This window comes from Nasonia vitripennis (genome assembly GCF_009193385.2).
Source record: "Nasonia vitripennis strain AsymCx chromosome 5 unlocalized genomic scaffold, Nvit_psr_1.1 chr5_random0002, whole genome shotgun sequence".
Lineage (NCBI taxonomy): Eukaryota > Metazoa > Arthropoda > Insecta > Hymenoptera > Pteromalidae > Nasonia > Nasonia vitripennis.
This window is the reverse complement of record NW_022279652.1, coordinates 1,328,616-1,344,250: the sequence shown is the minus strand read 5'-3', so window position 1 is coordinate 1,344,250 and position 15,635 is coordinate 1,328,616. Positions and strand designations below refer to the sequence as shown.

Sequence of the window (15,635 nt, the reverse complement as noted above, 5' to 3'; positions counted from 1 at the left end):
TATACTACCTATTGTAGCAAGATACACAAGACCTTTGGTTTAATTCTTAATACAGAATAACATCTAATTGATCTCATAAAATAAGAATATTAGATCGCTATACAAAAAAGATAAATGAATAGCGCAGAAGTTCCTTATGTGCACTTATCGACTGTAGCGTGCTTCGACCTGCTTTCCACGACCGTAATCGGTCTTTTTTACGACCCTCATCATTGCCCAAAACATATTGCAACTGCATTCTTATAAACATACTTGGTTGCAATAAAATTGATGTTTGTTAGATTTTTTGTTGCCGATTTCACGATTCTAAAGAGCAATACTCCCTTACAAACTACCTTTACAAAGTCACAGCTTCCGCCTGCGTGGAAGTTTGGTTACAATTATTAATCACCACGGAATGCTAAAGGTCGTGGAAAATGGGTTTCAATACTCGGCTACGATGAATTTGATGTTTATCGATTCACCAAGTTCGTGTGGCGATTTAAACATACACATTTTATTCACCATTCCAGGCAATCATACACTGTTTTATTTTGTTGATTAGGTAATTTTCTGTCAGTAAACGATGTACCATCTTGGCGTGGCGATTTTGTGTTTTCATGTGCAATATTGGCTTTGCGTAATAAATAAGGCAATAAGAGTATCACTATCAAAAAAATTCTTTCATTCCAACCACGCTAGGTATCGCTTTTACCTACCATTCTGACATATAAAATCCACATTGTTTTTCATTAAAAAATAAACTGTGTTTAAGGTACAAACGTGGTCGTAAACAATGTCCCGGAATAATGTATGATGCCATACATAATTTGTTGCTTTTAAAACACTGCAGGGATTCGTCGACTCTCGCTTCCACTCGAAACCAAGAGATGGCGACTCTAGCGCGCCGAGGTGTCATGGCGGGCGACGTCGCTCCGCGCGGTCATTCCCGATCCAGTCTTCCGAGCGGACGCACGTGCCTGGTCTACACTCCTCGCTCCCAAACCACTACCGCTAGATCAATTTTAGTGTGTAGTTCATGCGTTTTTTGTAATCTATCAGTGGCTTCTTCATATTCTTGTGCTGCAATCAACCACTTTTTTTCTTCACCTTAAACCCGAGTTCGAGATTCTACGATCTCTGTTCCTCCAGCACCCAGCGAAATTAATTCATGGTCTTTTGAGCCGGATCATCAATCTGATCGAGCCCATAAGTTAAATGCCCAAGAGTAAAAGGTAAGCCTGTGATATGTGTCAGTGCAACTAAATGCGTGTTTTGAATCAAGTCGAAAGTCAGCACGCGTACGCCGCCATTTTGTGTTGCGCCGCGTCGCCACGTGCTCACATTGAGAAACGTGCTTGACCAAAAATGTGCTGTGGCGTGCCGGACCTGTTCATCCGGCCCTGATCCGGGAACGCAGGTCCGGCCCGGATGTGCCGCAAGGTCATTTTTCAGTCGGGCGTCATGAAGAGGGAGAGTTAAACCTTGCACGTGTAAGGCCTCTTATCTGACCTCGGATCGCGAATCACGAGGATTCGACGCGTGGAATGCTCTCGCTCAAGCTTCGCAAGCCGCGAGTGATTCTCATCACGCCACTGATGAAAGAGCGTTTATTTATGAGCACATTTGCGAGTCATTGTCTGGTGATTCGTTCTCGCCATGCTGCACATTAGTGCGATGGTTCTAGTGAGGCACTAGAGCTTTGGGATTTTCTTCTCGCTACGCTGAGGGCGACGCCCAAGGTGGTTCGAGATTTATGCATGTTTGTTGGCTCGCTACGTGCTCGAAGCTCGCAGTGGCTCGAGACGAGAACTGACTAGTGCAGTCGGAAATTTGCGCAATCAGAAGCGAATTGCCACACGTTGACCTGCCCGAATTCATGGGACATGGGGCATAGCGCAGAAATAGAGCTTCTTCAGGGTCACTGTCTGGACTTCCAGAGCAACCATCGTGCCTTAATCGCAACAAACGACGATCTTGGTGAGGACTACGATCCCAGATGAGTCTACACAAACATCGAGCAGCAGTGTGTTACGGCTCAGTCGCTGCTCTACGATATCCAGCGACGACTAGCACCACCCGAACCAGGCGGAACGCCCGGGGACCACGGGAGTCGAGATGGCCTGGCTCCCGGTGTAGGACATTAACATCTGCCTCGAATGGACGTCCCAACGTTCTCGGGGCGACGTAAAGAATGGGAGTCGTTTCGAGACCTATTAACTGAGACGCGGATCGTCGTGCTTTCAGTCATGACGATCCGCGCCTCAGCAACGTCGTCCGATTTTACTACCTCAAAACCCACGTCCAAGGTGAAGTCAAGGCGGCTCTTAACACTCTGAAACTCACTAACAGCAACTATGCCTCAGCCTGGCGCCTTCTGAAGTCACGATACGAGCATCGACGCCTCCTTGTGCAGGATCATCTCGCCGCTCTACGCAATCTTCGACCTCTGCGTGAGGAGACCTCGACGGGCCTTCAAACTCTACTCGACACGCTGACACGCCATCGAGACCAGCTGCAGATTCTCAAACGTCCTGTGTCAGAGTAGGATGACTGGTTCATCTCCATTGTTGCTTCATGCATTGATCCCACGACCTGGCGTGTCTGGAAAAGCGATCTGGAGAAAATGAACGCCACCCCATTTGTCGTCACCCGCTTTGATGCTGAATCAACACAGGTCGACGAAACCATGGCCACGTATTCCATGCTGACCAAGTTTCTCCATCGGCGTTGTCACATGATAAGTTCGGTCGAGAGCACCGTTCCCGACCGCCCTTCAAGTAGCCACACGAGCGGTCACGCTACAGGCCGACGCGCTATGAGTTACGCCACTCGAGCCTCTGGAGCGTGCCTCTAGTGTCATGAGGAGGCCCACTTTATCGGTCATTGTCAACAATTCCTCGAGCTGCAGCCGGCCGCAAGAAGAAACGTTGCGCTGCAGGCGCGCCTCTGCTTCAACTGCCTCTGGACAGGGCACTCAGCTCGAGCTTGCCTCTTCAGGTCCGTCTGTCAGACATGTCAAGCGCTGCATCACACCTTGCTGCACAGCGATGACTGCAAACGAGCCGCGGACGGCTCCAATGCTGAAGTGCTAGCCAAAAGGCAAAAGCAAGCACCGTCCAATGTCCCCTCCGAGCCGACTGGCGCAGAACCTCCATATCCGCCCTCACTTTGACCAGTCGTGTTGCCAACAGATACTCTCCAAATCAGCAAGGGCTGAGCTCGAAAACTTGCCACGAGGGCTCTACTGGACTCTTGCTCCAAAATATCGCTTGTCTCGCTTCGGTTAACCAACAAACATGACATCATTCCGGTCCGAAGCGAGGTCACCATCAGCGACGTCGAAGGACGAGCATTCGAGCAAGCATATTTGAAGGATCCGCTGTTATGCATCTGCCAAATTACCCGGAGCCTGTGATGTTCGAAGCCCATTGCCTGCGCGACATCTCGGCATTACTACACCAGTAATGCCCATTGATGAACGAGCACGCGCTGCGTGGCAAGATCTAGAGCTTGCCGACTGGCACTTTAGCCTCCCTGGAGAGATTGAGCTGCTGATTGGGGCCAATTCCCTTTCTGAGATTCTAAGACCAGGATTGATTCGAAGAGCTGACCTCATAGCGCAGCGCACAACTGTTGGGTGGACAATCTTCGGGCGCCTTCCCCAGCCTGGCATTATCACCACCACCTCATCATGCCTGGCCCTCCAAAGCAACGCCAAGCCCCAATGACATCATTAGCTGATTAAAGCCATTAAGCGCTTTTGGGATATGGAAGACATCCCTCGCTCCATTCGCCGAGCCCCGGAAGACGAAGTCTGCGAACGCTTATTTGCGAGCTATGGACGAGATGCAGATGGCCGATATGTCCCGCGTCATTTGGTGAAACCAGGAGCAGCAGCGTCACTTGGTGACAGTTTAAAGGGAGTGCTGGCCGCCCTCCGATCTCTTCATCGACGCATGAGGCATGATTTGGTACTAGCGCTGGAGTACAAACGCTTCATTGAAGACTATCTGAAACTCAGTCACATGCGGATCGTCAAGCCTCCTGACCTGCAAACAGCGCGCATCGTTTGTCACTATATAGTGCATCACGCGATCTGGCAAACAAGGTCGAAAGCTAAGAGTCGTCTTCGATGTGTCTCACCCGACGTCTACAGGACGCAGCTTGAATGACATTCTTCACACTGGAAGAAAACTTCAGACATCACTTTAGTGCGTGTTGACTCGTTGGAGACGACATCTAATAGCGTTCTGCGCCGACATCAAAATGATTTATCGGCAAATCCGCATCGATGAGCGTGACGTCGATCTCCAGCGAATTGTTTAGAGTCCTGACGAGAACACGGAGCCGCTGCACTTCCAACTGCTCACGGTGACGTATGGAGAATCATGCGCTCTCTATCTGTCGCTGCGTGTGCTCGAGCAACTGTACTACGACAAAGGCATTTTCCGGACGCTGTACAAGCTGTACTGAAAGACCGATACATTAACGATCTCCTAACAGGCGCCGACGATCTTGAGAGCGCGCAAGAGCTGAAGAACGAGATCATCTTCCTACTGAAGGCCGGTGCACAGTGTCGTCCGCTGGATTCCAGCTGATGCCCAGCTCGATCACAGGACCCTCGGCTCGGAGATGGTGCCAAGTTAGTCGTACACGGTCTTCGTTAGCAAGGTTTTCAAGTAGCTCTGGAGTGTTGGCAACCCATTTACCGATCGAGAAGCCGCCGTACAGTGGTCTCAAAATCAAAAAATGGGACAAATTCAGTCTTAGATCGAGTATTCAATAAAATACATTTTTTTTAAATTGAAAACATATCTTGATGTACCTAGGAATGAAATAGGATACCGCTTTTTCGTATTATAAACCCGCGTATAAGGTTGAAAAATCGAGAAAATTAATCTAAAATGCAATTATTATTTCCGCAATTTATAAAATGATTAAAAACAAAAATTTATTCGCCATGTTCATCTGGCAATCGGGACATGCATACTTCATTCGCTATTCCAGGCAATCATATACTGTTCCATTCTGTTAATTGGGTCATTTCCTGTAGATAAACGATTTACCATCTTGCGTCCCGAAATAATGTATGATGCATACATAATTCATTTGCTATCCTATGTAATCATACACTTTTTCGTTTCGTTTATCAGGTCATTTACTGTAAATAAACGATTTACCATGTTTGTGTGACGATTTTGACTTACATTATTTATTTACTATTCCAGACAATCAAACACTTTTCCATTATGTTATTAAGATAATATTCTTGTAAATAAACGATTAACCATCTCCTTGTGGTAATTGCGTGTGCAATAACGGCTGTGCGTAATAAATAAGGCAATCAGAGTTATATTTTTAAAAAATCTTATCATTTTAATCGCGCAATAATGTAATAAGGTATGTTTAAAATGTATCAGCAAAGACACAGCTTAAAGCTGCTAAACCACTGCAAATCAATAAGATAGTCGTAGACGTGTCACAAAATGCTTAAGGTCATCGAAAACGGGTCAGAATACTTGGCATCGATAAAATATAGTATAATCTTACCACTACTATTTAAGATTACTGGAAAGCGTGCTTAAGTATATATAATTCAAGTACCGATGAATTCTATAGAAAATAGATTCAGAAAAAAAAGGAATGATTCTACATCTTGTTTATAAGATATGAAAGATTTTTTAATTAAGTTATCGAAACGATCTGTGTGATATTATTATGTTTTAATTTGGTTTTCGTTTTCTAAATTTTGTGTACCATAAACAATTTACGTGTTCAAAGTTACTTATCTCCGCCTTGCAATGTTTTGGACATTGTTCGGGATAGTAAGAAGTCATGTATTTAAAATACAATTATTAGTACAATCTAAACGTTTTAGGTACTTAGATTACAGTCAGTCCAATAGGTACACTTTGGGCCTATTAGTTCTATAAATTCTATTTGTTCTAATTAGTCCGTCAAATTTCCTTATCTTCAAACTCTAATACTTTTATGACCTCGATTTAGCAAAATTTATTAAGATTTTGCAGAGCCGCACAGTGGGATTTTTTGGTATATTTATGGACAAAATCCTTGTGACAAGCGAATTTTTCATCCAATCGTATCAATTTTTTTTTTAAATAATTGTTATTGCTTGTACTTTAAGGGGCTGTCGGAGGAGCAGCCGAAAAGTGTCGCCGCAACGTCCAATTCACGCTGCGGTCAGGTGGCCAAATTCCAATTAAACAACAAATACTAAAGAACCGCGTTCTTAAGAAAAAAATCGCCCTTTACCACCCTTCCTTTTATCCTCAAGTAATAGTAACTCGTGCAAAACATGGTGCATATTTTCGACGTAGTATTAGAATTACGATATGACCTACCTAGGCACGGTGACTGTATATAAATTCAAGATGGCCGCTTGTTCGGCTGCTCTGTTGCTATAACGTAATTTCAATACTACGTCGAAAAGATGTACTTTATACGATGTTTTGCACGAGTTACTATTACTTTATGATAAGAAGAAGGGCGGTGAAGAGCGATTTTTTTCTAAAGTACGCGATTCTGTTGTATTTATTTATTGTTCAATCGAGATTTTGCTACCTGACCGCAGCGCCACTTGGACGTTGCGGCGATAGCGTTTGGCTGCTCCTCTGACAGCCCCTTAAGCACGAAGTGCGGAAATTTTGATCATCTGAACCCATTAATAACGGCAAGTCATTGAATGCCTAATCGCGCATTTGTTTGTTTATAGTAGTTAATTTTTTAACATTCTCAATGTATTACAATGACTTGCCATTATTCAGGGGTTCGGATGATCGAAATTTCCGTATGTCGTGCTTAAAGAACAAGTGATAACAAGTATTGAAAAAAAAATTTGATACGATTGGATGAAAATTCGCTTGTAACAAGAATTTTGTCCATAAATATACTAAAAAATCATAGTGACATATTGGATTGCATAGTGAGAAGAAGTGTATAGAGTGGTGTGTGAGTTTAGAAAGCTGTAAAGAGGGTATTACAGGGAAAGGAGGGAAGGAGTAGACGGAAGAAGGAAGAGAAAGGGTCCAGCAGAGAAGGGTATAAAAAATTGGTAAAAAAGCGGTTAGAGTAGAGGGATAGAAGAGCGAGAAAGCAAGAGTCAGTGTAGAGAGATTAGGAAGGAGAGTGAGAGAGATAGAATAGCAGGAAAGGAACAATGAACATGACAAACACCCAGGTGCAATTCACGAAACGGAATAGGGAACGGGAACAAAGGGACAGGGATTTAGAACGCCGAAACCAAGTATAGTGAAATCGATAGAAGAGGCGGGAAATTCAGAAAGTGCAGGTACACCAAGAGGAGGAAAAGGGGGAGGAGGAAGAGGAGGAGAAAGAATTGGGAATACTCTGAAACATAGAAGATCAGAGGACAGCCTAAAAGGCAAAAACGACACAGGGCTCAAAAGAAAAGAGGTCCGGAGGATTACGTCGAAAAGAATAAGAAAGAGAGAAATGGAGAAGACTTAGAAGAACGCGTTTGCAAAAGGAGGAAACGTGAAAAGATCACCACAAGAAAAAGAAAAAATGGGAGAAGAGATAGCTAGGACAAATAATACGATGGACATGACCCTACAAAAGGTAGAGGAGATGAACATGAAAATGGATAAGGAAAAGGAAGAAAGGGAGAAGATGATTGAGAACTAGGAACAAAGATACATAGGACTAGAGGAAAAAATAAACAAATAAATGGAGGAAGGGCTAAAAAAGATAGAGGGAAGATTGAAGGAAGAAAGAGAAGAAAGGAAAAGAATTAGAATAGAATGTAAGGAAACGAGGGAAAGGGAGGAGGAAGCAAGAGAGAGGGAGAAGAAAGAATGGGAGGCAAGATTTTAACGTGAAAGAAAAGAGAGGAAATAGAAAATCGAAGGGATATTAGGGAAGGTAGAAAGTATGAAAAAAGGGCAGAAAGAGGCAGAGACAGGAGCAGGTATGGTAGAGAGAAGATAATGGAAAGGTAAACGAAATGGATAGAGATAGAAAACAGATGGAAGATATGGAATGGAGGATTGAGGAAGGAGAAAGGGATAGGAAAAAGAACAATATTATGATCGCAGGGTGAAAAAAATAATAGTGGGATAAGAAGACTGTAGAAGACTGGATAAAAAATAAACTTGAAACAGAGGTTACGTTGAGGAGGACGTGGACACAGAATGGGAGAATCCGAAGAATAGGAGCGGAATGTAGAAACTGGGAGAAGAGGTAGAGGACGAGACTGGAGTAAGCACACAAAGAGAGGACAAGGAAGGAGATAGAGAAAAGGAAGAAGAAAACATCTGAATACGATGTGAGGAAGGCAATTAGCAAAATAAAGAAGGGAAAAGCACCAGGAGCAAACGGTCTACAAAATGAGGTATGGATACACGGAGAAAAACAGGTAATAGGGGAAATAACTAATACACTGAATAAAATATGGAAAGGGGGAAAAATACCAGAAGAATGAAAAACAGCAGTGATAACACAGCTCTTCAATAAAGGAAAGAAGGAGGATGCAAAGAACTACAGAGGGATAACCCTCATGGACACGGTGTATAAATTATATGCAGAAATAATAAGGGAAAAGATGGAAAAGGAATTAGAGGGAAGGGAATTGCTAGACGACACTAAAATGGGTTTCAGACAAGGAAGAGGAACAGCAGACCCTATTTTTCTTCTGAGAAAGGTAATAGAAGATAAACTAGATAAGAAAGGAGGTAAGGTACGCGTTTATCGCAGATATGAGAGCCACCTCTGACAAGGTAAACAGAAGAGAGGTTTGGGAAATAATAAGAAAGCTAGGATTAGGTGGCATAATAAGAAAGAGGGTAAAGGGATTGTATAATGGAACAAGAAGCAAAGTCAAAATAGGAGAGGAAAGGATAGGAGGGTTCGAGATACACAAAGGGGTGAGACAAGGGTGCCCGTTAAGCCTGACTCTCTTCAATGTAGCAATGACGGACACAGAGAAAGAATTGAGTAAAGTACAGGAAGGAGGGATAGTTTTAGGAAAAAAGAAAATCTAGTCAATTTCACATGCGGATGACGTAGCGATGGTTGCAGACAACGAGACAGGGTTAAAGCACATGCTAGAAAAATTTAAAAAGATAATATAAAGAAAATAACTAGAACTAAACACGGAAATGTCAAAGATAAAAGTATTCAAAAACGGGGGAAGGAGATAAAAGGAAGACAGTTTTCTCGAGGAAAAGAAGGAGCTAGAGGTAGTGAAAAACTTCGAATCCCTAGGATACATGTTAAAGAAAAACGGGAAGGAAGAGGAACATATTAGAAAACTAAAGGAAAAGGCAAGCACCGTAATGAGCTCTATGTGGGGATTAGGGGAAGAACTCTTCACGGATAACTGGAAATTAAGAATAATGCTATTTGACACAATGGTAAAAAGTGTAATGGAATATGGGGTAGAGGTGTGGAGATGGAAGGGGAAAGATAAACTGGAGAAGATACAAAGAAGATATATGAAATGGATAATGAAACTGGACAGAACCACGCCGAAGCATATACTACACCTAGGGACAAAAAGGCACAAGCTAGATACAAGGACGAGGAGATGAGCAATACAATACGAGGTGAAACTGAGATTGATAATGGAAAATGAAGCAAGAGGATACAAATACTGATTTAAGGAAGAAGAAAGAATATGCAGGTTATGTAGAGAAGAAGAAGAGACGTACGAGCACATATTTTCGAGATGCAGCAAAACAGGTAACTGTCGGAACAACTGAAAGGGCATTTTAAATGGGGAAAAAAATTTGGCGAAGCTATACAGAGTAATATGGATAAGAGAAGAAAAGGAGAAGGTAGAAGAAAGCTAAAAGAAAACTTTGGTGCGAAGAGAGAAAAGAGCAAACGAAAGAATGCAAAGCGCAATCGAGTAGAAACTGGAGTAATAAGGAAGAGGAAAAGCAAAAACAGACAAGGAAAGATAGAAAGAACCAGACGAAGCATTCGAATAGAGCACAGGATCATTTAGTGAGCGAAGAAGACGAGTGGAACGTGTGAAACAGTGGAAGAAATAAAAATCACCAGACTTGGACAAGAATACAGTATAGGCGGAGAAAGGAACGTGGACGGGGAATGAGAAGAAGGAAAGAGAGATAAGAGAGTTAAGAGAGGAGGTGGAAGGCTGAAAAATAAAGGCGAGGTTTAGGAAAGAAAAGAGAGCCCTGGAAAAGAAAATGCAAGATGTGAGAGAGGACGTGAATATACTAAAGGGGAAGATGGGAAGCATGCAGAAGGAGATAGATGAGATGATAGATGGACGCGCAGGTAGGAAAAATAGAGTTTTTGAGGCGATAAAGAAAAGACAAGAGTTAAGAAGAGGGAGAAGAGGATTTGAAAGAGGGGAAGAAAAAGTTTTGAGTGAGAGAAGGATTGACACGGCCTGTTACAGTTACAGGAGAAAGGACAACAGATCAGGGATGTTAAGCCACTCTGCATGGGTGTAATATACGTATTCTACCGGTATACTCAACGGTATAGTTCGGTATACTGACGTTCTCGTGCGAGCAGTACACCAGCAGCTTAACTAAATTGTTTACTTTCATAAATCGTTTTGGATGTAAGAACATTAAAGGTAAGCATATTTTTTAACAATTTTCTGAAATTATTTGTAGAGATTTATAGCTCAAAGCAGCTGTTAATAAATTCGAAACATATAAGTAGCGTTATAAACTTCAAAAGTATAACTGCATGAGAATTGATTTGCAAATTAAATTGTAATCAATTTTTAATCTAAATAAATAATGTATAAAAATGTTAATACATTAAAATATTGATATTTCATTTTTAACATTACTTTCTAATCTAATAATTATTACAAAAATTTGTACACCCGAATACTTTTGAATTTATAACTTTTACTTACTTGATATTTTGAAACGTTAAATATTGTAATTTTTATAGAATAACTTTATGTCTTAAAATGTAGATTGTAAAATAAAGCTTATTGAATATTATTTTATAACTGGCTTTATCAAATTGACAAAATTGAAAATTTTTAGTTTTTACCATTAGAAATATTAATACGTCACAAGTTTATTTGACTTTCAATAATACATCTCTAGAAAGAGAAGATGGCGAATCTTTGGCTGAAAATATTAACAATGCTATCAATTTTGCTAAAGATCAGTACGGACCAAATGTATTTGCAATTCTGACGGATAACGATGCAAAAATAACTTGTGGTGCGAGATTAGCAAAAAACTGTGAGGGTAATTCTTTGATCCAGTCCACTTGCAATAGCCATAGTGGGAATTTACTTATTAAAAGTTTTGTTGAAGAAGATTTCATGAAAAAAAATCGTGATATCATAAATACGTTTCGTGACCCAAAGTTCGACCTAGGTGGTACAAAATTAAAGAATTATCCTGACACACAATTTTGTTATCTACGTAATACTTGTGAAAATATTTTAAAAAATTTAGAAAAAATGAGAAATATATGTTTGTTAGAGGATATAACAATCAATGAAGATTTTTTAGAAAATATATTTGACAATAATTTCAGAAGAAAATTAACTGCAATTGTAGAAGATGTCACTCCAATCTGCAAACTTATTAATAAATGTCAAGATCCACAATATAATGTTGCTGATGGTACACAGTTATGGATGGGGCTTCAACTCCCTTCCTCAAATTATGATGACATTATTGCTGCTAGATTAAGAAAGGCGACATGGCCAGCAGGCTATGCTGCTAATTTACTGCATAATAAATATCAAGGTGGTTTATTTAATGAAAGTCAAATTAATGAAGCTGAGATGTTTTTAAAAAGTTTCTTTGACCCAGAGGCATTGCGTGAATTAGAAGTATATAAAAGAGATAAACACAGATTTACGAATCTCTCGGAAAAATGTAACAGCCCAATTTCATTTTGGACTTGGTGTTCTTTTCATCTGCCAAATTTGTCCAAATATGCAATCAGGCTAATGTTAATACCAGCGTCAACTGCTTTAATAGAAAGCCTTTTTTCCCATTGGACATACGTTCACACCCTTTATAGAAATCGTATATTAAATGAAATGTCTGGATTGTTGTTAGACATGTATCACTCATTAAAAACACTGGTAAGTATAAGATTAATAAAAATTGTGAAATACCCTATTGCAAAATCTCACGTGAGATCTTACATAAGATCTCAGGTGAGATCTCAGGTGAGATCTCAGGTAAGATCTCACGTGAGATTTTGCAATAGGGTAGAATTATGAAATATAGTGTATATCAATCATTGCATCTCCAATAAACCTTCACCTAACATAATGGTAATTATTTTTACTAATAATATATTTTCTAGCATACTGCATAATTTTCCTACACGTTTCTACAAATATACTTCAACATCTGTTGATCAACTTCAAGTAATCGAAAAATTTGTTTTGCAATAATCATTAAAGCCAATTTTTTAACAGGTTTTTAAAAAATTCCGTAAATATGCATTATTCCTTTTGAAAAATTTGTATAAATATTTATATATTTATATTATAAATTATTATTTTATAAATTTTATCAACGCATAAAAGTTTTGTAGCAAAATTCCCTTGCGCACTTAGTTAGTTACAGTAACAGCTGGTATACTAAGTAATTTTAAAGCAAAGTTACTCAAAAAGTTATGATGCATTTTCATAATGGACCAAAATCTCACTTTATGATAATCTTAGTCAAACAAGCGTTGAAATTCACCTAACTTATTTTTATATTCGGTTAGACCATCAAATACGTCATTCGGTAATGCCAATTCCAAAAATCTACTCATCGCGTTCAACTGGGAATGATTATCCTTAAACTTATTTCCATGCAGTTTATAATTTAAAAAATTAGCAGCCAAAGCTGGTCCAGTTAAAAATTTGACAACAGTATTTTCAATCAATGTATTCATTAAAGGGCTGCTTTCAAGAATTACTTGAAAGATATCTTCAACAGCACACAGATAACCAACAAAACAACACGACATTAGACGACACAATAGGGTAGTTAGGGATAACAGAAAAATGTATATACAGTACTAAGATTGTAAACACTAAAAATAAGTAAGACAATAAAGATTATTATTATTATTATTACTAAAAAATCCCACTGAGAGCCGTGTTAAGATGTTTCATCTTTATGGTGTGGAAATTCTTCTTACTACAGAGAACGCATTGTGTTCTTCACAGGGTGTGACCTCTACCTGACTAATTTAAGGTATTTTGTTAGTTAAGTTAAACGGTTTTCTAGTTATAATTACTTTTAATAATCAAGTTATTAAATTTGTACATTCGCAGTCCTTCGATATAAAATGAACCATACATTGTCTTTCTGATTAGTCAGATATTTTCTCATAATGGTCTCATCATTACGAAGCAGACAAAGCCGCGGCGCCCGCTACTATTTACTTCTATGTTGAGGTTCACATTTTTCATTACATAGAAATAAATGTATTTCTTTGTTGTCTCTAATATATTTTGACTTATATCATGTTTTCTTATGCTTAACTGTGATTTTCAACAAAAATATTAATAAAAACAGCTACCTTTAAATTCAAATCAAAAAAATGTTTGGACCGTAAAGTTGGCAGCTATATGTATACAGATGGATATTGCTGTCTCATCGGTTTTCTGCTTGCTCGCTTACATGTAGTTTTTAGTGTCTAGGTATAGAAATAATTCGAGGGTGGTGTCTAGGTGAACAGGGTAGACGATGATGAAGTCTAGGTAGTGCGCTCCGTGATTTTTCATCTCTAGGTACATACATCATACAAGGACGGCGTTTTGGTGTATAGGGTGGCCGATGACGAGGTCTAGGTAGTTCGCACTTGGTTTTCGGTGTCTAGGTGTAGAAATCATTCGATAGTAGTGTATCAAAACAATCAGTGATTTTCTGTTAGTGATAAAAATGTTACAAAAAAGCCATGGTTAAAAGGTGCTAAAAAATAGAAAAATAGAAAAGGACTAAAATCTTTAGAAAAAAATAATTTTTAAAAAAGTAAAAGGTTAGGCGAGTAGATATATTCCGCAACGAAATAACAGATAAAAAAGAACTGAGATCAATCAACCAAAATCAAATTTATTATATTTATTCCTCACCTATCTACTTTACGCCTAACCTTTTACTTTTTGAAAAGTTTATTTTTTTTAATTAGAATATGTAAGGTGTTAAATCTAGGTATATAAACTATAGAATAAATGTAAATGAAATAAACAACTGCAGAAATGGTGATATCTCTTTTCTTATTATTTATTTTATATTTATATAATTCAAAGAAATTTACCTCTGCTGCAAAGACGAGGCGCTTTTTCTCTCCTGCTGATAGAATTTTATCATTATCTGATCCAATTTTTTCATTCAGAGCCGATATAAGACCAACATCAAAGAGCAATGATTTTATACGTAAATTAATGTCACTGTTTGCAATATGACCACTCAATTTCATTCGTGCCTAAATTAAAATAGTTATTTGAGAAAACATGAAAATGCAGATATAGTATATTATAAACTAAAAGAAAAAGTTGGCTTTTATAAGCAAGTATTTTTGTCTGTGGGCCTCCGACTTTTCAATTAGCGTCGGAGTCTAAAAAAGTTAATTTAGTCCTTGCTGTGTACCGTACTTTACATAATAAGTACATCGATAACGCTTCATTTAGCTTGCCTGAAAAAGCAGATTGGTCCAGTGTATATAGATAATTTCAGCTAAGTTTTAAATAAACTGCGCTAGGTGGTCAGCTACCACCGATTTTTTCAATATAAGTATTTTTAAATAAAATTATTTAAATTTTCATAAATCGCTAAAAAATGTCTCATTTAAAATATTTCTCAGCTTTACATTTTCGGTAACCGCACCGTTCAAACAAGTTGCAAATCTAAAACCTGAATTTGAAACCCCCATATCCTAAATTTACTTCTCTGATACGCAAAGAGTTGCAAACATAATATGTTAAAGCGAATGTATCTTAAGCCCCGAATGATTCTTCCGGAACGAGCTAGATTTGTCTTAGCCTAGGCGCCCCGAGTTTAAATAAAAGAATGTTTTTTATAATAATACATCGGCACATTGAAAAAAATGAGCGTGAATGAGGATTATATTATTACTAAATATAAAGCTTTCAAACCCACTTATCCCTGGTGCATAGAGTTTATATGACGCCGCAAAGATGTCCCTGAAGGACATCTTTGCGGCGCTGGAGGACATTCGTCAAGTCCAGAATACGGCCCTTTAGGCGCAAAACTCCATGTCTGAAATGGTCTCTCGGATTGAGAAAAGGTTTGGCCCTCTTGAGAACCGCCTCAAAGCCCTTGACGAATTGCTTGCACTCAAGACTCGACTACACAACGTCGAATCCTCCATCTCTGAGCTGCAGGCACAATATCAATAGCTCTCGTCAAGAAGCCCTGCAACGCAGCAGAGCAACAGCACTACTCCTGCCTCCGAAAAACTAAACGAATTCCGCAGCAAGCTGGCTGAGATTAAGAAGAGACAGGAGCAATCAGCGAACAATGTGGTTGTCATTTCTGGCCTATCCTTTACCCAGAAAACTTCGCTGCAACTGCTGGCTTTCTCCGTCGTAGTTGCACTGGATTCCACGGTCCGAAGGCGGGATGCGACATCCGTTAGGACCATAGAAAGACTCGACGCCAACAACGCCAACGAAACCAACACCAGCG

The 15,635-nt window shown here is 39.5% G+C and overlaps 1 protein-coding gene across 1 annotated transcript in view; it reads right to left on the bottom strand.

Annotated features, from left to right (window-relative positions):
- Positions 1-14,859, bottom strand: part of LOC107982151 (protein scarlet-like) — a 388,545-nt gene extending 373,686 nt beyond the window's left edge. The window contains exons 1-2 of the mRNA XM_031932851.1: positions 14,797-14,859; positions 14,245-14,412 (exon numbers count right to left, since the gene is read on the bottom strand). Of these exons, the coding sequence (XP_031788711.1) occupies positions 14,245-14,412; positions 14,797-14,859 (231 nt within the window). The remainder of the gene's footprint in view (positions 1-14,244; positions 14,413-14,796) is intronic.
- Positions 14,860-15,635: the final 776 nt, after the last annotated feature.